Below are 26,394 nucleotides of genomic sequence, written 5' to 3' on the forward strand. Positions count from 1 at the left end.
TCAACTGCTGACGCTTCACTTAAGCGATCCTTGCATTCCAAACTCAGCGCACGCCACCTGTTGATGTAATCGACGACAGGCTCATCTTGCCATTGAGTTGTCTTTGTCAATTCGCTCATGCGACGACACGTCCTGGTCTTTGTAGAATCTGTTGAGGAATTCATCTTCCATGTGACCCCAGCTGTCAATTGACTCAGAGTCCAGATCTGTGTACCAGTCGAATGCGATCCCTTTGAGCGAACGAACGAACTGCTTCACCAAACGATCACCTTCTGTTCCAGCATTGTTGCATGTTTCGACGAAGTGGGCGATGTGTTGCTTTGGGTTCCCCTTCCCGTCGAACTGTTGAAATTTTGGAGGCTGATAGCCAGATGGCATGCGCAGACTGTCAATCCTCTTAGTGTAAGGCTTGATGTAGCGTCAACTACTTGTCGAGCTATCATCCAACTGACACTTGATCGTCCTGGCTATTAACTCCTGTGACTTCTCTTGTGAAGTTCTTGATCTCATTTTTTGGCTTTTCCCTATCCTCGCCAACTTCTCTATCGCTATCATCATCCCTATCAGTGTCACCATGCTCGCTCTCGGCCTTTCTGTCACGGAGTGCCACCACCTCTTTTTGGAGCTCGTCAATTTTTTTGTTCTTTTCTTCATTTTCCTTCATCATCTTCTCAAGGAGTTCATTCATTTTCTGCATTCGATCCTCAAGAGTATCGCCACTTATCACCATGACTGAAGCGACGCTAGGAGTTGATGTTTCTTTCTTCTTTGGGGACGCCTTGGATTTGCAGGGGGAAGCCTTTTTGTCAACCTTAACACTTCTAGTCTCCTCGCGTGAAGGAGAAGAGGCGGCCAGGAGCGCTGTAGCAGCAGCAGCTATGGAGGCGACAGATCAAGTTTGGAAGAAAATGTTATTTTACGTATAAGATTTTAAAGAAAGTTATCTTAGGTATAAGATTTGAAAAAGTGACTTATTCAAGGTATAAGTTATCAAATTACACTTTAAGATATTTAAATGTGTCAGTGTTACTCATAAGATACGATATCGAGTTATTAATATAAAACTAATATAGACCCCGTGCTACAGCACGGTAATTTTTAGATGTAATTGTTAGATATGTTTGCATTTAGAGTATTAGTTTTAACTCATTTTCAGTTTTTGGGGATCATATTGATAAAATTTTACTATTAAAATAAATACAATAAGAAAGTCGACACTTTTAATTCGAATAAATTAGTGAATTTTACTTGAATTATTTTGTCAACTTTATTCAGAAAATAAATATTATATTATTATATTCATTAAAGGCATAAATCTCGTGAGATTTATATCATCGGATCAAATATGTAATAACTGATGAAAGATGATAATTATGGATATGATTGCATAATAATTTTAGTGCGTAATTATGGAGATTGTATAATAATACCCTAGATTATCCTAATATAGTGGGTTGCACGATTAACTACAATTTAGTGGGTTCTTATCCATTCTCATTCTCATTCCTAATGATTTAATATCCAAAGAAATAGGCCAATATAAGGATTATGCAATTTAGGCGGGAAAACTATTAAGAGTTTTATTCTCTTAGTAATAGAGTGATTAAACACAAATTGTGAAAATTAAAATACAAATACAATGAGAATGAGATGATTACTTTGGGTTACTTCTATTGGACCAATCATATTTAGATGAGGGTCTTAGAGCTGGTCATCGGCATGGGCTGAACCGGCCCGACCCACCTTGGCCCGTTAATTTAGGCAACTTGACCCCGCCCATCTGACCCGGTATTGGCCCGGGTCCTAAATTTCCAGCTCGACCCACCCCAAGCCTGCTATTTTAGCAAGAAAAAAAAATTAAAGGCATGTCGGCCCGTCCCGCCTTTGGCCCGCCTAAAATAGAACATGGGCCTGGCCGGGGTTATATCTCCTACAGCCCGGCCCGTCTCGCTCATGAGCCTGGTTAGGGCCAGAACAAAAGAGCCCGGCCCGAGAATACCTATAGACGGTCCTATAGAAGAGATGCTGAAAAAGAGTACAAATTATTACTCCCTCCATTCAACAATTATCACCCCATTTCTCTATTATATGTGAGGGATATTATATTGAAATGGGGTGATAAAAGTTGAATTGAGGGAGTATATAGTACCAATTTATACATAGGACTAGCCAAGTAACACAAAGCCTAACTAAATTATTCAATATACTTGTAAAAAAGTATTTCATTTTGATAAGTTGTATACCGGAAAAATGTAAGTTTGTCCAAGTAGTGAAGTAGGTGTAGTTTTAGCTAGCCATAAAAATGGTCGGGACGGAGGGAGTAATTTATTATTAATTGCACCTTGATATCTCAAACTTTTGCTTTATAACAGAGAACAGTAACATCAAAGGCAGGACCGATAATTGAAGAAAGCGCAAGGAAAGTATATAATAGCTTAAGGCCAGAGTGCCTTATGATAGCCGAAATAGGTTGTTCTTCAGGACCAAATGCTTTGCAAGTAGTCTCGAGAATCATTGACGTAATTGAAGAGGCTAGCCGGAGTATTAACCGTCAATGCCCTCAATTCGGAGTGTTCTTAAACGATCTACCCGGTAACGATTTTAATACCTTGTTTAACTTGCTCCCGAATTTCAACCAGAACTTGCAAGAAGCTAAAGGAAGAAGTTTCGGACCTTGTTTTTTGTCGGGAATCCCCAAATCATTTTATGGAAGAGTTTTCCCTGACAAATTTCTTCATTTTGTTCACTTATCTTACAGTGTTCACTGGCTTTCTCAGGTAAACAACAAAGCGTCTTGCTTGTGACGGGTTAATCCCGTCACAAGCTAAAGACCTCTCACAAAAAGGAGAGGGGTCAAGGTGGGGCACCTCCCATGTGTTTCCCCACTTACCTCTTATGGGTATTTTGTGAGAGGAAATGGTATCCGTTACAAGCTTGTAACGGATATCGCGGTATTCAATGAGATTTTATGGGTAAACAAAACCCCTTTTAGAGTCACCTAACTATTAACACAAAATGGCCTAACATAGTCACCAAAATGAAAACCTTACTCCCTCCGTTTAATACGTGTTTTAATTAGATTATACAACTAACTTAATTATATTATTAATGTCATAAATCAGTTGCATGTAATAATATATTATTTTTAATATTATTAAAATAACTTAAAGTGTCTTTTGGTAGTAATAAACTTTTTTTTCTAGCTCTTATTAATATTATATTTAGTAGATTATAACATTTAATTAAAACTACCGTTTATTAATGCAAATAATTTAATTAAGAACGTTTCTCTCTAAAATAAATCTAAAAAATACCATATTTTAACACGGAAATTACATTAGTAGTAAAATCAGGCTTTATCACCAATCTGATGGCTAAAAGGAGCTCTTTCTTCTAACTACTAGAGTGTTGGAATTTGTAAAGCACATACTTCGTATAATATATGGAACAACGTAAAACAACGTATAAAAGAAAATTTTGTGTTTTATAAAAACGATATATAATATGAAACAATGGGAGTATTACTTTATTTATTTATTTTTTGTGTTAAATAAGTTACCATGCAGTACCGTATAAGAGGAGTGGAACTAGAACTTCAGACCTAATAATGTCCACAATACCGGAGTCTTAAATATTAGGCCGATCTAGTCGGTGAAGTTTTGTTAATTGAAATGGTAGGTACCAAGAGGACTGGTGAGCGAAAATGGAGAAGCCTTTGATAGATGAACCAACTCAACCAAAACCTTAAGATGATGGTTGAAGCCCAACTCTTATAAATATTCTTATTACGCTCCCTCACTCAAATGCCCGTTGGGCTTGAAGAGTGGTTAGTTGTGCACCGGCTCCCCCGTACCGTGTGCTGGGTTTCCACTTCGAGAGTTTTTGAGGGGTTTTGAGGTTGCCAGGATTCGACCCGTGACCTTCGGTCACACTGGCTCTAATACCATGATAGATGAAACAACTCAACCAAAACCTTAAGGTGATGGTTAAGCCCAACTCTTATAAATATTTCTATTAGCCTTTAACAAGGGAAACATATACATAGCAAAAACAAGCCCTCCTGAGGTATATAAGGCATATTATACACAATTTGAGAGAGATTTCACGTTGTTTTTAGGATCGCGTTCAACGGAAATGGTCTCTGGTGGTAGCATGGTCCTAGTACTCAATGGTAGCATCAATAGTGATGAGCGTGACTCGATAGCTGAGTTGCTTGGCTCTACGCTCCAGGACATGGTTTTAGAGGTAACTAATAATTTATAGATATTACGGTATATATATTATTAATTGAAATTATGGAATTATACAATATACCGTAATATCTTTAACAAAAAAAATCGCAATTGTTATTGTTACCTACCGGAGGAGAAATGTTAATGCTGCAATTATAGACAGGGTGTAATTGAGCAGGAAAAATTGGACAAGTTCAACATGCCCTTCTTTACTCCAACCGTCGAAGAGGTAAGAAAATTAGTCGAGGCTGAAAGATCATTTGCTCTCAACAAACTTGAAACATTTGCAATTGATTGGAGCGTAGATACGTCTCAAAACCTTGAAACTCGAGCCAAGTTTGTAGCCAAGACCATAAGAGCAATTGTAGAACCTTTTCTTACAACTGCATTTAGCCATGCTGTTGTGAATGATTTGTTTCTATTATTTGAAACACGTGTTAAGGAACGAATTGGTAGAAAAAAGGTGAATTCTTTACCATTGTGTTATCGGTGACCAAGAAAGAATGAGAATTCTTTCCTTTGGTTTAACAATTAAAATGTATGTAATATAATTTCTATTGTTATCTGTAAAATAGATTATCATTGATAAATCTATGTTTAAATACACAAATATTAGAGTTTTACGATAGTGTTCATCGCGAGATACAATATGTAATGACGTTGTACTGTTATATAAAGATCATATTCTGTATCAACAAAATTTATCAAAGAAAACAAGTATGAATGTATTTGAAATCAACTAGTACAAACGAGTCGATGCTCGTCTTCTGAGAATTGATTGTCAAAACACAAACAGATATGTTATTATATGTATAATCTAATAATCTCAATTGAAATAAGAAACATATCAAGTTAAAATTCTCGAAATTACACACTACGGATAAGAGATATGATATGCCGTATTTAGCACGGGTTTAAGAGTCGTGAATTATTCTCGAAATTCTCGATCCGCCAATTAACTAACTTGATTCTCAAGATTCTTGAAATTCTGCTTATTTTTTGCTCTATCTTGAGTGACACTAATGGTAAGAGCCCGAATCATGTCCTCAGTAGACATTGATGAGCTCGGTGTAGCTTGTGATGGTGCCTGAGGTATGGAGGGTTGCTCTTGTGATCGCAGAATAAACTGACCTCTAGGAGGGCCAGATGATGGGTTAGCTTGAGAATTTCCCCAACGGAAGTTGGGATGAGCTTTCCATCCTTCATTATAAGTATTAGAGTATGGATCCCATTTCCTGTTTGGAATACTCTTCCATACACCATTCACCGTCTGAGAATCACCTTCTTGCATTTGAGGGCACAAATCGCTAGGATGACCCTTAGTAGAGCATATACCACAAATAACAACCATTTGTCTGCCAGATAACATATCACGGAGTGTGGAAGCAATATTATCACCCTTTTTCTCCAAGCCAGGATTAACACCCATAGCACTCACTCCTCTCCGTGAAGGTCTTCTCTCAAACTGTCTAGAGGTCTCAGCTAGCTTCGTGATAACCTCCCAAACTTCATCTGGATTCTTGTTGGATATATTTCCTCCACAAGCAGAATGAATCATACGGCGGTCATCTTGGTTCAGTCCACCACAAAAGTACATTATGAGATCATGTTCGGAGTAACCATGGTAGGTGCAACTGGTACATAACTTCTTAAACTTTTCAAGGTACTCGTACAAAGTTTCTCCATCTTGCTGTTCAATATTACTGATGGCTCTTTTCAGTTGAGCTGATCGAGAAGGAGGAAAATACTTCTCCAAGAATGCTTTCTTCATATCTATCCAAGTAGTGATACTCGTCGGTGGTAGATAGTTTATTAACCAGTCTCTCGCATTGCCTTTCAAGGAGAAAGGAAAGGCTCTCAATTTTAATTGTTTATCTGTGACATCAACTGGCTTCATACCGGTGCACACAATATGAAAGTCCGAAAGGTGCTTATTCGGATCCTCAATACTCGTCCCACTGAAACTTGGTAATTGATGTATCAATCCAGATTTCAGTTCAAAGGTAACTCCATCATCCAATGTTGGAAAAGTGATGCATAATGGCTGAACAACAAGATTTGGAGCTGTGAGCTCCTTTAATGTGCGGGTCTCTCGGGCCATATTCTCAGTGGTAGTAGAAATTTCCGAAGTATCTAAATCAGAGTGTAAATCCTCCTTGGAATCTGGGTGCTCGAAAACAGCTAACTGGCTCCCACTGATATGCTTCAACCTGAAAAGTGTCCGCTCAATCTCTGAGTTGTAAGGCACGAGTGGATGGTTAGTAGAACGGGTATTATGCATAAACAAAAATAAAACAAAACTAAGACTCTATACTACCAAACACACAAATTAACTATTGCCTTCCCCGGCAGCGGCGCCAAAATTTGGTGAGCCGAAGTCGTATGCTCCCAAAAATAAGTAATAAAGTCCTATTACCTTAACTATATAGTAGAGGTAAGTCGGGTGTCGAATCCACAGGGAAGGCGATGTAATTAATGTGTAAAAAGTAAAGAGTACAAGTAACAATAATATGGGGGTTTATAATGATTGATTAACTAAAGACTAATTAAACAAGGAATAAGTAAATAAGATGAATTCAGATGATTAAAGGTCTTGGGTCAACAAACATCCACTATCAACAAACTAATTGGTGTTCGATTGTCTTTAATTCAATTACTCTCAAGTACTCTATTGTGGAAATACAAGTTTCTCATTTCTCTTAAGTTTAGTCAACTAACTCGAAACGCGATATTAGAAGACCCTAATTATTGAATAATCTAAGCCAAGCGTCTAGATTTAATCCAACAACAGCATTAACAATTCAAGGAAGCAATAAAGATAACGATCTTTAACACACGCGGTTAACGATTCGAATTATATGTCTAGTCTCTACTTCGTCCTAATAACGATGAAACGCATACAAATTATTAGGGTAAAGTTTGCTACTTTAGTCTAGATTAATTGAACAATTACGGATTCAATTTCTAAACACGCAATAGATTAAAGTAAACAATTACTAATTGGTCAGATTAGCAAAAAAGAAACAATAATCATAAAATACGAGCAAGAGACATAAACAATACTTGAGAAATAAAAGAAAGAAAGAACAATCTCACAATTAATTAGTCTATAGCTTCAATCTGTCGATCAAAGAAAAGGGAGGATTAGTTCCTCATAATTTCTAAGCAAAAGTAATTAGGGTTCAAGAGAGTTTTTCCCCAAATTACACTTATTGAATAATAATATCAATGATAGAATAGCACCTCCGTACTCAAGCTAAACCTAATAATAATAACTAATAATAATAATAATCTAATAGTAATAAAATATAAAGTCTGAGATCTGGAAATAAGGCACGAAATTTAACTGTTCCATCCTGTCTCACGCGCGACCCGCGCCCTCATCCACGACCCGCGCACAAGTCTGCCCATATTCCCCAAGTGCTGCGTGTTTCTTCTTTTCGTATTCATTGTGAAACTTTCCCATGTTGGGCCATAGTGGGACAAGCCATGTGCCATGTCCAATCTTTTTTCCACTACTTTGATCATTTGCATCAACGATTAATTACTAGCCCAATTGTTATAAGTCTCCAAGTTGCATAACTAAGTCCACATTAAAGTTGGACATTAGTCTATACGGATCTTCTTGTTCTTGGCCTAAACAATGGACATGCTTCATATGTCTCAAGATCAACCCAAAGTCACGCTTCCTATCATAATTCCACTTAAATATTCCCATACACAATAAATATTGAAGATTTGTCCAATTCCACTTATAAAAATCCACCTATTCCGCAAATACTAACCCAAATAGACACTTATATATCATATTAAATCCGTCTTATCAAGATACTAAGTTAAAATGTAAGAATATACATATTTATTTGTAAGTTTATAGTATTAGAAGCTAAAGCTCTCTATGATTAACTTACATAAACAATGTCAATTAAAATTACGTAAAACATTTAATGGAGAATATATGACTTTTCATATTTATAAAATTTAGATTAAATATATTATTACAAAACGACCTGTACGAAATGCTATTAGTCACGGAGTAGCGACTTGTTATACTCCAATTATGTTTCATAGGTAGACTAATACATGATATAATTTAATAATAAGATCATATAGATCAGATATAAAGCCCAACTTTTACTGAATAATGACAATTAATAGAAGCTCAACTCTTTCCAAATAACTGAACGGGGAAAATTTGGAGTAAGACTTATTCTTTTCATTTTGGATAGTATTGTAAAGGATAATTCAAGTAAAGTGATGAACAAAACTTATGGTAAAGTTGTATAAAAAGCAGCTTTGCATAATTTTATAGTGTAACTGATAAAGAACAATAATTAAGGTAGTGATTGCATAATAAATTAGGAATAGTGATTGTTTCTTGTAAAAGAGGTAAAATATAAATGTAATATAAATTTGTTATTGTTTCCATGTATAGGATTATTTTTTTAGGCGGGAAAACTACTAAAAATTTTATTCTATTAGTAGTAAGAGAGATTTAAGCACAAAGACCAGTAAAAGGAGAGGGATTACTTGTGGAGATTTGTATTGAGTGACAAGTGAATAATGATTTATGTGGTTGATCAAAATTACCCCTTAAATATATTCTCGATATAAAAAAATAAACAAATAAATGAAACACTCATATATTAAACACAAATTCTCATTGAAGACATGACATATCCGTCACAAGCTGAAAACGGATACCATTTTACCTCACAATGTACCCACTTTTTTTCTCTCTGCAACACTTTCATGTGGTCCCCTTTCTCCACTAACCCATTTTGTTACCATTTTGTCTCACAAAATATAAATAAATAAATGAAGTAGCAAAATCATGAGGAGACCAATTGTATATTAAATAGATATAGAAATAATTAGAACAAAAGGAGTACTAAACTTGCTTAATAGTTAATACTACCGTTTTATCCAACTCAATTACAGACCATTAATTAATTATCTAAAAATAAAATAAAAAAAACATTATGTGGGGCCTCATGCACATAAGGTTGTTTGGAAAAGACCGTGACGTTTTGCATGTTTTAAAGATGCATAAGGAATAGTAAAGATTCCTCCTATATTAATGGAATCATTTCTTCTTTACATTTGGGAATGAGTATTAGGCTCTGTTTGCCACGACACTTCAGGTAGCTTATTTGATTAAAGGAGTTTATTTGACCAAAATTTTAGCTACCGATTTTTTCTTTCTGAAGTGTTTGCAAGTAGAACATTTTATTTGGTCAAATAAGTCGACGAAATGAAATCTTACGTTGGGAAGATTTGAAATCAGTCACGCGAAATGACTTATTTTCCATTTTTGTACCCTTTATTCTATAATATTAAATAATTTTCATATCCTTTTACGTCATTTTACCAAAATTAGCTACTTTTTCAAATTTAGTTTGTCAAACATATTTTTATATAATCGATTCCTTATCATTTCCTAATTTTATTACCTTATTCATTTTTTTTTGATTTTCGCCATTTTTAGGTTTTCATTTTTACCTTTTGATTTCACTTTACTTTTCGGGTAGCCAAAAACAGGCGCTTTAGAAAGTATAATCAAAGAGTTTATTGTGTTTATTGTGAGTTCTGCTTTGGTACAAGACCAATCTCAGTCTTAATTTGCCAAACAAGAGGTCAGATATAGGTAACGTTTCAACCTGATTTTAGCATAGAGTGAGAATATTGTTGTGATTAAATAGAAATATGGTAAGTTACTAAGGTATATATACACTCGGTAGTAATTTACACCATCCAAAACCTAATACTAGATTTAAAACATTTTAACTTATTCTACAAGGTAATAATATACTCCGATTTCTTATTTTCTAACTAGATCAGTCTAAAAAGTAGCTGATTTTAAGCTTACAAGTTAATGATCTACACCCGACATTGAAATGGAGATGGGAGGTTAAGACTCGCTTAACAAATTATTACGTGTCGGTGTATGACTCTGTCTTTTCTATAGTCAAAATATTATACTTTCTCCATCTCATTTACATCGTCCGCCTTTCACTTAATTGATCAACAGTTTTGTACTCCATCCATCTCGGACAATTATTATTTATTTCCTCTTATGGTGTATAACTCAATTGTTATCTATTTTTATTATTTTTGATAAGTTTTACAAAAGTGGACAAACAAGTGAAGTGGGTAAGTGACACGTATGATGGCTCTTTAATTTATCATTATTTTTCCTTTTTTTTTGTCATTTCCTTTATTTTTGTATCAAAAGGAAAAGATAACAAATAATCTAAACAAAGGAATATCAATTATAAACCACTGGTTCCTCATCTCCACTCCTTCGTAGCCAAACAAGTACGGTCGTCCGAATCAATTTAATCCACAAAGGGATCAATTATGTGGGGGCCTAGGGAAAAAAAATCAATAGCGTTAACTCCCAAGGTCCTAAATGTTTTAACAAATGTAAAAGGAATATTAAAATTTGCTATTATATAATGGAGTCGTTCTTTTTTTTTTCATTTGGCAGAAGACAAATAAAAGAGTAGAGGCAAAGAATTGAGGCACTAGTGAGTTTTGCTTTGGTACAAGACTAATCTCACGTTTTCGGCAAACAAGGGGTCGAATATAGGTAACGTTTCAACCTGAATTTAGTGTATAAAGCAATATAACGGGTTTTCTTAAATAGTACTCATACTCCGTAATTTAGACACTTAATCAATAGATACTATTGGTGGAATTTATCAATTGTAATGGAGGTCTAAAGGGTATAAAATTGTATACCTAATTTATTGTCCGATCTAAATTCGCTAATGTAATTTGACCAGTTTATTTATATTAGCACTATTTTTACAATTCATGGATTATACAACCAGTTGTACGATATAAAATCCGAGTTTTGTAATAAAATATCTGAGCTTTCTGTTAAAGAATATGAGATTTGTTAGAAAGTATCTGAACTCATCCATTTACACATTAAAAATATGAACTTTGAATTAGCTCAAAAAAAAATACATATAAGCTCGGATTCTTATACCTTGGTTGTACAATGCTCTATATACAACTGGATGTATAATCCTATTTGTGCTATTTTTATTGAGTTTAGTGAATTTAACTAGTGGATTTTACCTCCGTCTTGGAGAGTCATGCCACAAGTTTTTACCCTATATCCAGTCTCATTTTATTCATTTGAGACTTATTTTACTTTTACGTATTTTTCGGTTGGTATCCAATTATGTGGGGGAAATTCATGTTAATATTACAACAAATTACACGTGGGAGATTGTCGTTAATTTCAGAAAAACTATTGAAACTAAGAGCATCTCCAATGGTTAAGCAAAAGGACTTGCTTGCAAATAAAAAAGTTTTCAAGCTACTTGTTTAACCACCTGGAAAGACTTTACATATCTTTAGCTTAAATTGAAATTTTAGTAGTTTTCTATGGAATTTAGTAGCTCAAATGGGCCTACAAGAAAAAATCTACCAATTAAAACAACACTTAAATATTTTTAATTTTTATTTTCTAGGTAAAATAAGTAAATGTATTAATTAAAAAAGTGTTGTGGAAGGTAGTTGACATATGGTGCATTTAAGTCACAACATTAAGCTAGTAGTTTACCATTGTAGTAGTTTGTAGCTTAAAAATATTCTAGCTTGAAAATCTTATGTGGCAAAGGTAAACTAGTAGCAACTAGCTTACCATTGTGGATGCTCTAACGCACAATTGTCTTATGCCTTGTAGGAGTAATCTTATTCTATACAACATGCAAGTCATTGGAAACGCAGGAGATGGGAAAGATGCTAAAGAAATGGAACTTGAAAAAGTTCTTCATATGAAGAAAGGCTTTGACCACACCAGCTATGCAAGGAACTCTCTGTTTCAGGTCTACCCCTCCACCGTCTCAATCCCTTGCTCTATTTCTCCGACTCTTCATATAGTACATAGTGTTCAGTCGCAGAAAAGGTTAAACGGTTTTATGTTAAAGTAGTTCCAAACGATAAATTAAAGATATAGGAGTATATCTATATTACAACTAGAAAACATTACCAAAATCAATTTTTTATACACACTGCGCGAAAAAAAGGGTACAAGAACGGTCGAAAACTATTTTAAGTAAAGACACGGAGGCGTTCTAATGGTTCTATCCTTGGCTGTTATAGTAGGTCTCCTGGTTAATTGTAATAGTTATCGAATTATAATATAAATATTAAAAATAATAATTAATATAAATAATAATAATAATAATAATAATAATAATAATAATAATAATAGATGTAATATAATAATTTATTAATATAATAATAATAAATATGTTATTAATAATATTAATAAAAATGAATATAGTAATAAAAATAATAAATACAATAATAATAATAATAATAATAATAATAATAATAATAAATATTAATGCTACTAATATTGCCATTAATCATATATAATAATATAATAAATAAAATAATAATAATAATAATAAATATTAAAAATAAATTTTAATATAATAATAACAATAGTAAATAATATAATATAATAATGATGATAATAATTAGAATATAAAATAAGAATAATAATATTAATGTTGAAATAAACTAATCTGAACTAAACTAAACTAAACTAAACTAAACTAAACTGAACTAAATGGAGCTGAACTGAACTGAACTGAATTGAACTTAATAGAGCTGAATAGAACTTATTAGAACTGAAATTAAGTCCAAAAGAATATGACCTTAATTTGTAAATAGAAGAGCTGAACTGAACTGAACTGAACTGAATGAAGATAAACTAAACTGAATAGAGTTAAAGCGAACTGAAATTAAGTCCAAAAAACCAACTGTGTAAAAACATCCTACACAATTAGGCCACAAATTTAGCTAACCTTTAAAATGCGCAAACATCTCTTTGGCACTCTTTTAGCAAGTCTCTTGTTTAAAATTGCACCCTGAAATCTCGAGCATTTGCTTTGTAACAGAGAATAGTAACAACACTGGCAGGATCGATAATAGAAGAACGCATAAGGGAAGTCTACGTTACCTTAAGGCCAAAATGCCTTATGATGGCCGACATGGGTTGTTCTTCAGGGCCAAATGCTTTGCAAGTAGTCTCTAGAATCATTGATGTAATTGATGATGCTAGCCGGACTATAAACCGCCAATGCCCTCAATTCGGAGTGTTCTTAAACGATCTACCAGGAAACGATTTCAATACCTTGTTTAACTTGCTCCCTAGTTTTAACCAGGGTTTACAGGAAGCTGAAGGAAGCAGTTTTAGACCTTGTTTCGTGTCAGGGATACCCAAGTCATTTTACGGGAGAGTCTTTCCGGATAACTTTCTTCATTTTGTTCACTCCTCATATAGTATTCATTTTCTTTCTCAGGTAAACAAAAGCCATCTAATACAATGTCAAATTAAGTGTATATTAATTAGATATACCTAGTTGGGGCCTTAGTTATGTCGGAAGGTGTCTCGGTCCCTGCTGATTTTTCATAATACAATGTCAAATTATCAGTCGGCGTCCCTAATAATATTTACCCACGAATTGTACTCAAAAAAACCACGAAATCAATAGTTTAAACTTGATATATAGACCCACAAAAGCTATAAGAGATGCATATACTTAAATTATATTAATTTACTTATTTTTGATATTGAATGAGCCACAACTTAGTACAATAATATAGGTTGAGGGGAATTAAAACTTCGGTCTTGATGTCCAAAATGTCGGAATCTTAACTATTAAGCCAAGATATCTTCGTTAAATTATGTTAAGTGAAATGACAGGTACCAAGAGGATTGGTGAGCGAAAATGGAGAAGCATTGAACAAGGGGAACATATACATAGCAGAAACAAGCCCTCAAGAGATACACAAGGCCTATTATGCACAATTCAAGAAGGATTTCACATTGTTTTTGAAGTTACGTTCAAGGGAGATGGTCTCACAAGGTGGCATGGTCTTGGTACTCCAAGGTAGCTTCAATAGTGATAACCCTGACTCGATTCACTCGTTGCTAGGTTCTACCCTCCAGGACATGGTTTTAAAGGTACACTCGTTTTCGTGAAGCCAATAAAATACTTCCTGCATCCCATTTATATTGTCCTACTTTATATTTTAGGTGGATTTAAGAAACCCCAATATAATAGCAAAGATGATTGATTTATACTGTACATACTTACTAAATTTCGAAATGGGATAATAATTTTGCGATAAATTTAAAAGAAGAGGGACAGTAGATCAAGATGAAAAGAGGTAGCTAATTTAAGGCCAATTTAGTGCTTTTGTGTTCTTCGAGGTGGGTTAAAAGTCATTGGTTTTCAATCTCTTCGTCCTCACATTATCCCGTCCCACCTATAATATGAATATATGATCGATCAATTACAAAAGAAATTTAACCCTTGATTTATCACCAGGGTGTGATTGAGCAGGAAAAACTGGACAAATTCAACATGCCCTTTTATGCTCCAACAATTGAGGAGGTAAGAAAATTAGTGGAGGCTGAAGGATCATTTGCTTTAAACAAACTTGAAGCATTTACAACTGATTGGAGCATAGATACCTCTCAAAACCTCGAAACTCGGGCCAAGTTTGTAGCCAAGACCTTAAGAGCAGTGACAGAACCTTTGCTTGAAACTACATTTACCCATGGAATCATGGATGATTTGTATCTATTGTTCGAAATTCGTGTTAAGGAACGAATTGCTCGAAAAAAAGGCGAATACTTTAACATTGTGTTATCTGTGACCAAGAAAGAATGAAACTTCTTTCTTTTAAAGTCGAGGTAAAATCAGCATCCTATATAAAAATCAATAGATCACAATGTAAAATAATGTATATTGTTATCCACAAATGAAATTATCATTGATAAGCATTGATATGTATAATCTAACTACGATTTGATCCATCATAGATTTTAGATATCAATACTCAAATGCTGGATATTTATTTCATTTCAAATAGTTGATTTTAAGCTTACCGGGTACAATCGACAGACGAAAAAATGAAATAAGATGTGTTATTGTGTAAAAAAAAAATTTACAACACTTCATAGTAAAACCGATTGTTGTGTACTAAAATAGGTAGTTACAAAAAATGATCTCATAACTACTATCTCAAGAGAGTTTTTGCAGAACAAGAGACGATTTTACAATAATATTATTGTAAAACCGGTTTATACGGGATATGTGATTGGGCTAAGACTTGCTTTAACAAATTGGTAGGAGACATTGTATGAATCAGTCTTTTGTATTAAAAAGCCCAAGCAAGCAACAAGCAATGTCGGGCCCAATGAATGTTATATTACGCCTAACGGCATGATCAAATTATCCAGGAAGGGCATTCCCACCCGTCTTCATCTCAATTTGCTCGTGTGAATGATAACCTGTAAGATTGAAAGCTGCTACTACAAAAGAACCGATGCGCTTCTTCTAAGAATTGATCTTTATACACGATTTCTCGTACGTCTTCGTTCCGGGGATTTTCATCGATCCCTGATGTTGGAGATGGTCATGTCTAGACCTAGCAAAATGGGCCAGACCCGACCTGAAAAGGCTGACCCGAGATCCGAAAATGACCCGAACTTGCTTAACCCGAATATGACCCGAAACCCGACCTAACCCGACCCGAACATTGTTTGACCCAATGTTGACCCGACCCGAGGTGACCCAATCCGAAAAGACCCGACTCATAACTCACCTGATCCCAAATGACTTGAAGTGACCTAAAATGACCTGAAACGACTAGTATTAACTCATATTAATACTATATATATATCAAAATAAAGTTTCATTGGTTACAATAATCCCTAATAAATAGTTAAATTTGCAAAATAGTATTTCTTAATCAAAATAGTATTAACTTAAGTGCTTAGGCATTAACTCAAAAGCAACCCGACCCAAAATGACCTATACCCGAAAATGACCCGACCTGAAATGACCCGACAACAGGTCACCCGAAATTGATCCGAAACCCGAAAGTGACCCGACCCGACCCAACCCGACCTGAAATATGTGACAGACCCGAAATAACCCGACCCAAACTAACCCGACCCGTACCCGACCCGAGTGACCCGTTTTGCTAGCGCTAGTCATGTCTGCTTCGGTTGATTGCAGTACCGAGGATCATCTTTTTTCACTTGTTATGAACTACTTAGGCCCAATGGGCCATGACTATGACAAAAACCGAAATCCAACCCAGTTTCTATTTTAAACATCAATATATCATTAATTTATATTTATATTTAAACTCAATTTACATTAAATAGTTATTAATATTTTAAAAGTATTTTAATAATTTATAACGTAGTTTTTAGAATAATTTTCACTAATTTTAATATAATTATATACATATGATATTTCTTTTACAAAATTTAAATTTTGTAATTCATTCAAATATTATTTTTTTCCTTATAATGAATTACATACAATTTATAAATTTATAATAACTTTTATTGTATGTGATAAATTGTATAAAGGAATGAAATTGATTTTTTGGTGTAATTTTGGTTGAAAATTTTAAAATTGGATCCAATTTCAATTAAACTCAAAGTTAAAGGGACTAATCACTATATTTCAAACTTAAGGGGGTTAATCTCACAATTGACCAAAGTAATGGCCTAATGGGGGCTAATTGTCCCTTTCGCAATTATCAATGCAAATAGGTTTTGAAGATCAAGCCTCAAAAGTAGGATATTGATACAAGGTATAATCAAGACCTAGCAAACAGGTCAATTGGTTATATTTCGAATCGGATTAAACCAGTTTGATTTTATTCAAGTTGGCCTAAGTTTAAGTTTCATTTCGATTTTGGGGTGGCCATTTTCGAGTTGGTTACGGATTAGGTCGGGTTAATATCAATTCATGTTAGTTTCAGACTTTCTAAGTCATTATTTTCTTAAGCTCAAGGTAAATAAATAAATAAATAATAAATAATAAATAATAAAAATGGGCCTTATATTTTCCTTATATCTTTCAATTTGAATTTAATGATTTAAAGTACCATTAAATAGATAACTATTGGAAAAACTCATAACTGAGAGTGTTTTTATTCGAAAATAATTTTATTTTTTAATTCAAATCAATCGGCGTAGTGATATACTTTATACTTTAGATATAAAGGGGCCACAAGAAAGAATATGTTGATGATGAGGTCTCAACTCAAATCACGAGTACAACCTCTCAATCTTTCATAATTTTACATATGTATTGAGTAAGATATATTCAGGTTCTCTAGAAGACTATCTAGAATCAACTTAAGATCTTGTGAAGTTTTAGTTTAAATATCATGTAAATGTAATTGGTTGAACATTAAATAAAAGATACTCACTATAGATTGAGAAATAAAAGCAGATATACGGCAGCCGCAAAAGATCTGTGACAGTTTTATTTTAATAATGCCTATATTATAAGACCGTTATGCTGCGATTATATAAAAAGTGATCATTTTATGATAACAAGTGATCATTTTATGCTAAAAAATTATCACTTTTATTGCTTTGTATTATAAAATGACCACTATTTAAAAGTGGTTACTTTTTAACATAAAACGATCAATATTATACAACGATCTTATCTTATACTCCCTCCTATTCTATATGATCTTCCACATTGGTTTTGGACCAATATTTAGTGGAGTGGTAATATGTGGAGGAAAATAAAAGAATAGGAGAGAATGTGGGTCCGTTACAACTTACATGTTATATTAACCATATATGATAGACAAATAAGGAAAGTGGAAGATTTTTGTGAATTTTCCGTTTTAGAAAATGTGGAAGATGTTAGTGAATAGAAGCGAGTAATAAAATTTGCGTCGTCATAAACTTTATCACAATCTCAGCCTTCAATGTTTGATTTATGATGACAAAATGCATTAAAACTTAACAACAACCTGAGACCCAACAGAAACAAGAAAAAAACGGTCATGTGGGGCCTCACCCACGTTTTTTTTTCTTTGGCGAAAGTCTATAAAATTTTGCTGCATGTTTTTAGTGTTTAAAGAATGCACAGGGATTCCTATATACTGTATATATATTAACAAGTCATTCCCAGTTTAGTGTGTGAAGGGATATAACGGATTTTTTCAAACAATAATTTAGAGAGTTACTTTAGAGATACTATTGGAGGTATTTACGAGTAATTATTTTAAGAATTTCATTCCTTTTCGCTTGTGTTCCTTTACATTTTATATATTACCACCCCTCCATATTAAAAAGATTGAAAATTGGTGGAAAGTTAAGCAATTCTCATATGCCTCTCTGCATTTTTAGACTATGCATTAATGTCGCGTGATTATCAAACATTATAGAGTTCGTCGGTTTCTCAAGTTTGAAGTACCATAATATGAGAAACGTAACCCCGTTCTACCCTGGGAGAAAATTATTCATTAACCTTAGCTTGGATACAGTAGAGGAAACAAATTGTCTTAAGGACACAACGTGAATTCATTAGACTCGAATTTGTCATTCCATTTTAATATTGTTTTTTTGGGTAAATACTTCTATACCTCCAGTTGTATAATGAGCATTATACAACCATAATTTAGTACAGAACTCGAATTGTAAAGTGGTATAGTCTATTAATCTTGTTGTTGTTGTTGTTGTTGTTGTTGTTGTTGTTGTTGTTGATATTAAAATGCTTTGATATTTTGAATCCAGGTAAATCGATATAATCCCCTACTTTATTTTGTACATTATAATCCTATACAACATGCAAGCATTGCAAACGTAGGAGAAAGAAGAGATAAAGTACTAAAGAAATGGAAGTCGAAAAGGTTCTTCACATGAACAAAGGTGTTGGCCACACCAGTTATGCAATGAGCTCTCTATTTCAGGTCTATCCCTCTTCACTCGATCTTAACTACTTTCTTCGTCCTGATTATTTGTTTAGGTTTTTTGTTTTTGTTTTTTTATATATATTTTGGCTGTCTTATTCATATGTTTATCTTTCTATATTAGGTATGCTTTTAATGGGTAATTTGAAATCTTACATCTATTATTATCCACTTGTCATCCAAAAACAAAAATCACAACTAGTCACCTCTTCTCTCCTTGGTTTTTATGACAAAAACAAAGGTAAACGATGATCGAGATAACAGTGACGTTTTATAGATCTATAGCGGGAACTATGAGAAAGATTCAAGTTTCTCTAAACAGGTGTAGTTTTAGCTAGCCTTAAGGGTAATAACAAGGGAATGTTAATATCAGAAGTAGGGATGTCAATGTGGTGGGGCGGTGTGTGGTAGATATAGGTTCCGTACCCACCAAGCAATTCTTATACCTACATCTGTCTCACACTCTCACCTCCCATGATGGGTACAAGTTTTCATACCCGTACCTACGCCACCGGGTGAAAGTATAGACCCGTACCTGCCCCATTACCTACCAACCACCTGTCATAATTTTTGTCGATACTTTTTCTTTATATAAAATGCATGCGGTATCACTGAGGTTTGGCATTTTGGCTGAAATGCCCAAATTTTTGATATGGAAAACTTTAAAAGGCTATAACTCGTGTTTACGAACTTAGAAAGTGACGATTTTTTTTCAAATTGATCATCTTTCCGAGACCTACGACTTGAAAAAAAAATTGTCGAGTTTGGAACTCGTGACCAACAGATATGGTCACTCAAAGTTTGTTCGGTCAAAAAAACTTTGACATAAAAAAAGTCATAGCCACGGGATCCAAATACGACAATTTTTTTTTTTTCAAATTGTATTTTTCGGAAAGATGATCGATTAGAAAAAAAATTGTCACTTTCTGAACTGGCTTTGACCACTGTTATCGACTTATCGCCCTAAGATTCTAAGAATGATCAAACATCTCTTTATTTGGGTTCAATTTTTTCCCAAAGTCTCTTACACCCTCAATCACGATCAATAATTTACAAATGATTATTAAGGCAAGGACTAAGGAGAGAAAAACGAGTTTATAATTATTAAAAAATCAAAATTAACTTGAAATGGGATGAAATGTAATGGTTTCCACCACATATGAGTTGGTTTATTTACCAGAAAAGAAAAGTATAAACTATTGATTAATATACTGAAAAGTGTAAATTATTGACTAGGACGGAGGTGTATTTTAAATTTTATGGTGCACCCTGAAATCTCAAGCTTTTGCTTTGTAAATTGTAACAGAGAACAGTAACAATACAGGCAGGACCAGTAATAGAAGAAAGCACGAGGGAGGTCTATATTACCTTAAGGCCAGAATGCTTTATGATGGCCGATATGGGTTGTTCTTCAGGACCAAATTCTTTGCTACTAGTCTCGAAAATCATTGACGTAATTGACGAGGCCAGCCGGAGTTTAAACAGACAATGCCCGCAATTTGGAGTGTTCTTGAACGATCTTCCGGGGAACGATTTCAATGTCTTGTTTAACTTGATCCCGAATTTTAACAAGGAATTACAAGAAGCTAAAGGAAGCAGTTTCCAACCTTGTTTTGTGTCCGGAAACCCCGGATCATTTTACGAACGAGTCTTTCCTGACAAATTTCTTCATTTTGTTCACTCCTCATATAGTATTCATTTTCTTTCCCAGGTAAACAAAAGCCCTTTGCCTAGTTCGATACACCCATACATTCTAGAAAAGATCGCAAATTCTACAATGACACTGTCGTACGGTGCGACCAATAGAGCTGGCCAACATCACGGGTCAGCCCGGCCTGACCAAGGCCCAACCCGCCATCCTACACAACCCGCTCGGCCTGCCCTCTAACCAGCCCGACCCGCTCCTTCCCCATGGCCTGGCCTGGTCGGGGTTCCATTTTCCCAGCCCAGCCCAGCCCGCCCTAGCCCGTCTATTTTAGGAAAAAAAAAAATTATGTTATTAGGTGCGGCTTTAGCCTGCCTCGGGTCAAGCATGGTCCAGCCCAGCCAAGCCCGCCCCTCTCCCTGGCCTGGCCCGGGTCTGACCAGAAGAGCCCGGCCCACCCCATGGCCAGCCCGACCCGGCCCGAGTACAGGTCTAGCGACCATATAAAAAGTGACTACTTATGGTTAGAGCTAAGAAGTGACCATTTATGTTTAAAAGTGAGCCATTTTTTATAATGATAAAATAACTACTTTTAACATATGGTCAGTGAGTCACCGGTTATGATAAAATGATCATTTTTTATCTATTGCACCATAAACTTGTCACACACAATAACTATTGATAAAAGATGCATTTTTAAAAATATTAATTTGTTTATTTTCGATGTCAAATGAGCCACAAGGTAGTATAACATAGTTTGAATGAAATTAGAACCTCGGACTCGCAATACTTGAGTCTTAACTATTAGGCCGAATGACAGGTACCAAGAGGATTGGTGAACGAAAATGGAGAAGCATTGAACAAGGGGAACATATACATAGCGAAAACAAGCCCTCCAGAGATACACAAAGCATATTATGCACAATTTATAAAAGATTTCATGTTGTTTTTAGAGTTACGTTCAAGCGAAATGGTCTCGAGTGGTGCCATGGTCTTGGTACTACTAGGTAGCTTCAATAGTGATGACCCTGACTCGATATACGAGTTGCTTGGCTCTACCCTCCATGACATGGTTTTAAAGGTAACTCGTTAACTTGACATCAATTACTGAAGAAGAATTTATTATATTCGAAAATCACGATCCCTTGTGCTTTGAATAATATGAAAAATTAATTTGGAAAGAAATTTAACCATCTATCGCGTTATCACCGATCACCAGGGTGTGATTGAACAGGAAAAACTGGACAAGTTCGACATGCCTTTCTATTCTCCAACAGTCGATGAGATAAGAGAATTAGTCGAGGAAGAAGGATCGTTTGCTCTCAACAAACTTGAATCATTTACAATTGATTGGAGCGTAGATATAAGATATATGTGAATATTAGTAATTGTATTGATGATTAAAAAAGAGTTACAAATGGTGGTGTGTTTATATACTACTTGTATACAAGCTAAGCTAGGTTTAGGAAAGATACACTACATATTTTAGGGAGAGAAAATAGGTAACAACTAAACTAATTACAAGATAATAGAAGATAATGTGTGAATGGAATATGCATAACAAATACGAGAGATTTGTTCCACAATAGAAGGAGAGTGGACTTTGACAATTAGCTTGGTTGACTTTGTTCTTTAACATTCCCGCTCAAGATGGACGGGCGATAGCGAAGGCCAATATTGGAAGAAAGCAATTGAAACCGTGGCTTATGGAGCGGTTTAGTGAGAGTATCCGCAAGTTGATCAGACCCGTTAATGTGCTGCACTCGAACATAACCATGACGGATTTGTTCTTTAACGAAGTGAAATGCAAGGGCAACGTGCTTCATTCGCGAGTGAAAGACTGGGTTAGCCGAGTAGGTAGTAGTACTTAAGTTATCACAATAGATCATTGGTGGAGTACGGGTCGAGATGCCAAGTTCGAGTAGGAGGTTTTGGAGCCAAATGAGCTCGGCAGTGGTGCTTGCAACAGCTCGAAACTCAGCTTCAGTGGAAGAGCATGAGATCGCTTTTTGTTTCTTAGCAGACCACGAGATAGGATTACTTCCCAAATAGATTATGTAACCAGTAGTAGAAAGGTAATCATGAGGATCACCGCACCAGTCCGCATCACAGAACGCGTGAAGGCACAATGGGGACGAGTTGGTCAAATGAATGCCAAGATGTAGCGTGCCATTAAGGTAACGTAAGAGACGCTTTAGAGCAGTCCAATGGGCCGCGGTGGGGTGGGTTAAAAACTGGGCTAGTTTGTTGACGGAAAAGGCAATGTCGGGTCGTGTAAGGGAGAGGTATTGCAAACTACCAACAATTGAGCGATAGTCGGACTGGTTTTCAATGGGTGCGGTTTTGTCCATTATTAAAGGTGGATGGGCGAGCATTGGTGTGGACGCGGGTTTGGATTGTTCCATTTTAAATTTAACAAGAAGATCATATAGGTACTTGGTTTGGTTTAAATGTAAGCCATTTTTGGTTGGGGTGACCTCGATGCCTAAGAAATAGGACAGAGGGCCTAAGTCTTTAAGGGCAAATTTTTGGGAAATTTGGTTGATAAAATTGGTAATATGAATTTTATTTGGTCCAGTGACGATTATATCGTCAACATAAACTAAAACAAATAACGTGGTGTGGTCGGTTTTGAAAACGAAAAGTGACGGGTCAGAGAGTGAGTTTCGAAAACCTGTGGCGAGGAGGTAGTTCTTTAATTCGGTGTACCACGCACGCGGTGCTTGTTTAAGACCGTAAATAGCCTTGTTGAGTCTGCAAACATAAGAGGGGTTAATAGTGTCAACAAAGCCGGCTGGTTGACTCATGAACACGGTGTCCGTGAGTCGTCCCTGTAAAAATGCATTGTTAATATCAATTTGATGTAAGTGCCATTTGTTGGTGACAGCAATAGTAAGTATTAACCGAATGGTTGTTGGTTTGATAACCGGACTAAACGTTTCCGAATAGTCAATACCGGGTCGTTGATGGAATCCTTTGGCGACAAGTCGTGCCTTGTGTTGCTTGAGGCTACCATCGGGGTTGTATTTAATTCGATATACCCATTTGCAACCAATAACATTAGGGGCTTGGGTGGGTGGTACTAAGGTCCATGTTTGATTCCGGGTCAGGGCATCGTACTCATCCACCTTGACGCCATTGAGGGTGAAGGAGAGCTTGCTTGGTTGTGGTTGGCGTGGTGTGAAGAAGGGAAAGAGAGGCAGTTTGGGCAGTCTTGTTGGTCTTAAAGTAGCGAGGGTTGGGAACGATGATGTTGTTGGAGAGGCGGGTTCGATGGGAATGAGAAGGAGGTGGAGGAGGAGGGGGAGGTGGTGGAGGGGAGGGGGAGGCAGGGGGTGTGACAGCAGGGGGTGGCGAGACAGGGGGTGGGGAAGCTGGTGGGGTCACGGGTGGTGAAGGAGGGGTAGGAGGTGGGTCGATTGGAGGCTGGGCAGGGGGTAGGAGTGGTAGGGTGAGAGTACACCATTGAGTGGGAGTATGTAAAGGTTCGGGTTTGGAGTTCGATAAGGCGAGGTATGGAAATTCCAGCTCAACGAAGCGAACATGTCGCGAGGTATAAAGTCGATTAGTGATAGGGTTCAAACAAAGATACGCACTTTGGGTGTTGGAATATCCAACAAACACACAAGGGACGGACTTGGGTTCGAGTTTGTGGCTAGTGTAAGGTTTGAGCCATGGGTAGCAAAGACAACCGAAGGGACGGAGTTTGTGATAGTTGGGATGTTGGCCAAAAAGGAGCTTGTAGGGCGATTGGTTAGTGAGGGTGACGGAAGGAAGACGATTAATGAGGTACGTCGCGGTCGAAAACGCATAGGGCCAATATTTGGTGGGCATTCGAGCTTGAGTGAGTAATGCTAGTCCCGTTTCAACAATATGTCGGTGACGACGCTCCGCAAAGCCATTGTGCTCGGGAGTGTGCGGGGTGAGGTAAGATGGGTTATGCCATCGTTGAGAAGATCGGGGTTTATTTTGGTGTATTCGCCACCGTTGTCGGAATAGAATTGGCGAATAGGACGATTAAAGTATTTCTCAACTATAGCTTTGAAGCGATGAAATGTGATAGCGGTGTCGGACTTATGTTTTAACGGGTATAGCCAAAAGTAGTGGGTGAAATGGTCAACAAATATGACATAGTATTTGTATGAATCATTTGACAAAACTGGTGACGTCCATACATCGGAGTAGATTAAGTCGAGTGGTGCATGGGATTGTAGAGTAGAAGTCGAAAAGGGTAGTTTGTGGCTCTTGTTAATTAAGCAAGAATTACAATGCAAGAAATCGGAAATGTTGAAATTAAAACTAGTGTTTAACAAACGTAAAGTAGAATTTGATGGGTGTCCTAAACGAGTGTGCCACAATACACTCGAGGATTTATTGGTAGCAAGGGCGTGAGAAGGCTTGGTGGAGGGAGTCCATTGGTACGAACCGTCAACAAATGGTCCTTCAAGCAGAGTTTCCCCCGTCTTGATTTCCTTAAAACAAAAAGAAGTAGAAGAAAAGAGAGCATAAGCATGGTTATCGGTGCAAAATTGCGAGACAGAAATTAATGGTTTAGAAATTTTAGGAACAAGAAGCACATTGGTAAATCGTAAAATATGAGATGAATTAGGGATAGAAAAATAACCAAGGTGCGAGATAGGTGAGGACGAGCCATCGCCAATCACGAGGTCGTCAGGTCCGTCGTATGGTGTGTGGAAGGAGAGTGTGTTGAGGTCGTTTGTAATGTGATGTGAGGCCCCGCTATCAATGAGGTAAGAAGTAGAGGAACCCGGATTTGTGGTGGCTGTGTGGGCGTGGGGTCGAGGCTGACGGGTGGGTGGTGGTGGGAAAACGACATTCGGATAATCCTTCTTAAAATCGGGACAATCACGAATGACATGACCTTGGGTGCGACAATATTGGCAACGTTCTTTGAACGGGTTTGGGGTCGGGTTGGTGTTGTTGGAATCACGGTTGGTGAAGGTGTTTTGGTGTTGATAGTTGTGACGAGGTTGGTTGTTGTGGTTGGAATGGGGTGGGCGAGATTGGTTAGTGGTGTAGGAGCGATGGAAGGTCGCGTGAGCAGAGGGTGTAAAGGCGGCAGTGGTGGTATTTTGTGGTTGGTTTTTGACAGTGAGCTCATGCTGAATTAATTTCTCATGAAATAATTCAAATTAGATAGGTGAGTCTCGAGCACGAACCGCATCGATGACGGGTTTATATAGGTTATAATCAAGGCCGCCAATTATATGGGAGGTAATGTCCTCGGGGTCGACGTGTTTTCCTAATTGGGCTAGTTGGGTTGTGCATTCTTTAATGGCAAGCATATACTCGGATATGGTTTTGCCCGTATGAGAAATGGTTCGAAGACGATCCTTTAATTGAAGGATATGTCCGCGAGATGGGTTGGCGTAGGTTGTTGCGAGGGTAGTCCAGGCTTCTTGAGATGTGGTTGCATCCAATAGGACGGGTGCCACGACATCATCAAGGGTACCAGCTAGGGCTCCTAAGATTAGTTGGTCTTGACGGAACCAGGTTTCATAGGCAGGATTAGGGACGGGTTCGGGGTTGGGTTTTTCCGTGGTGGGCGTGGGAGTGGTGGTTTTGGGTGGGGCTTTGGTGGTACCATCGAGGTAGGAGAAGAGGCCGAAGCCAAGGAAGAGACGGCTTATTTGGTAGTGCATGCTCGATAATTGGTGGGGGTTAGTTTGGTGCATGTAGGGAAAGAAACAGAGATGAGCGGTTTCGTTGGTTCGGCTG

At 36.4% G+C, this 26,394-nt stretch overlaps 3 protein-coding genes across 3 annotated transcripts; all 3 read left to right on the top strand.

Moving 5' to 3' along the window:
• Nucleotides 1-728: 728 nt before the first annotated feature.
• Nucleotides 729-4,861, top strand: LOC141649990 (S-adenosyl-L-methionine:benzoic acid/salicylic acid carboxyl methyltransferase 3-like). Its single transcript, XM_074458653.1, has 6 exons — nt 729-896; nt 2,373-2,777; nt 3,639-3,693; nt 4,019-4,245; nt 4,396-4,695; nt 4,808-4,861. The coding sequence occupies exons 1-6, from the start codon at nt 729-731 to the stop codon at nt 4,859-4,861; spliced, it is 1,209 nt and encodes a 402-aa protein (XP_074314754.1).
• Nucleotides 4,862-10,643: 5,782 nt separating this feature from the next.
• Nucleotides 10,644-15,085, top strand: LOC141648548 (putative jasmonic acid carboxyl methyltransferase 2). The gene is made up of 5 exons (XM_074457273.1): nt 10,644-10,824; nt 11,935-12,076; nt 13,160-13,564; nt 13,969-14,229; nt 14,597-15,085. The coding sequence occupies exons 2-5, from the start codon at nt 11,957-11,959 to the stop codon at nt 14,939-14,941; spliced, it is 1,131 nt and encodes a 376-aa protein (XP_074313374.1). The 5' UTR covers nt 10,644-10,824; nt 11,935-11,956; the 3' UTR covers nt 14,942-15,085.
• A 3,772-nt stretch (nt 15,086-18,857) lies between these two features.
• LOC141649991 (putative methyltransferase TCM_000336) lies at nt 18,858-22,033 on the top strand. Its single transcript, XM_074458654.1, has 4 exons — nt 18,858-19,010; nt 20,317-20,721; nt 21,476-21,736; nt 21,875-22,033. The coding sequence occupies exons 1-4, from the start codon at nt 18,936-18,938 to the stop codon at nt 22,031-22,033; spliced, it is 900 nt and encodes a 299-aa protein (XP_074314755.1). The 5' UTR covers nt 18,858-18,935.
• The last annotated feature ends 4,361 nt before the right edge of the window (nt 22,034-26,394 follow it).

This window comes from Silene latifolia, chromosome 3, assembly GCF_048544455.1.
Source record: "Silene latifolia isolate original U9 population chromosome 3, ASM4854445v1, whole genome shotgun sequence".
Classification (NCBI taxonomy): Eukaryota; Viridiplantae; Streptophyta; class Magnoliopsida; order Caryophyllales; family Caryophyllaceae; genus Silene; species Silene latifolia.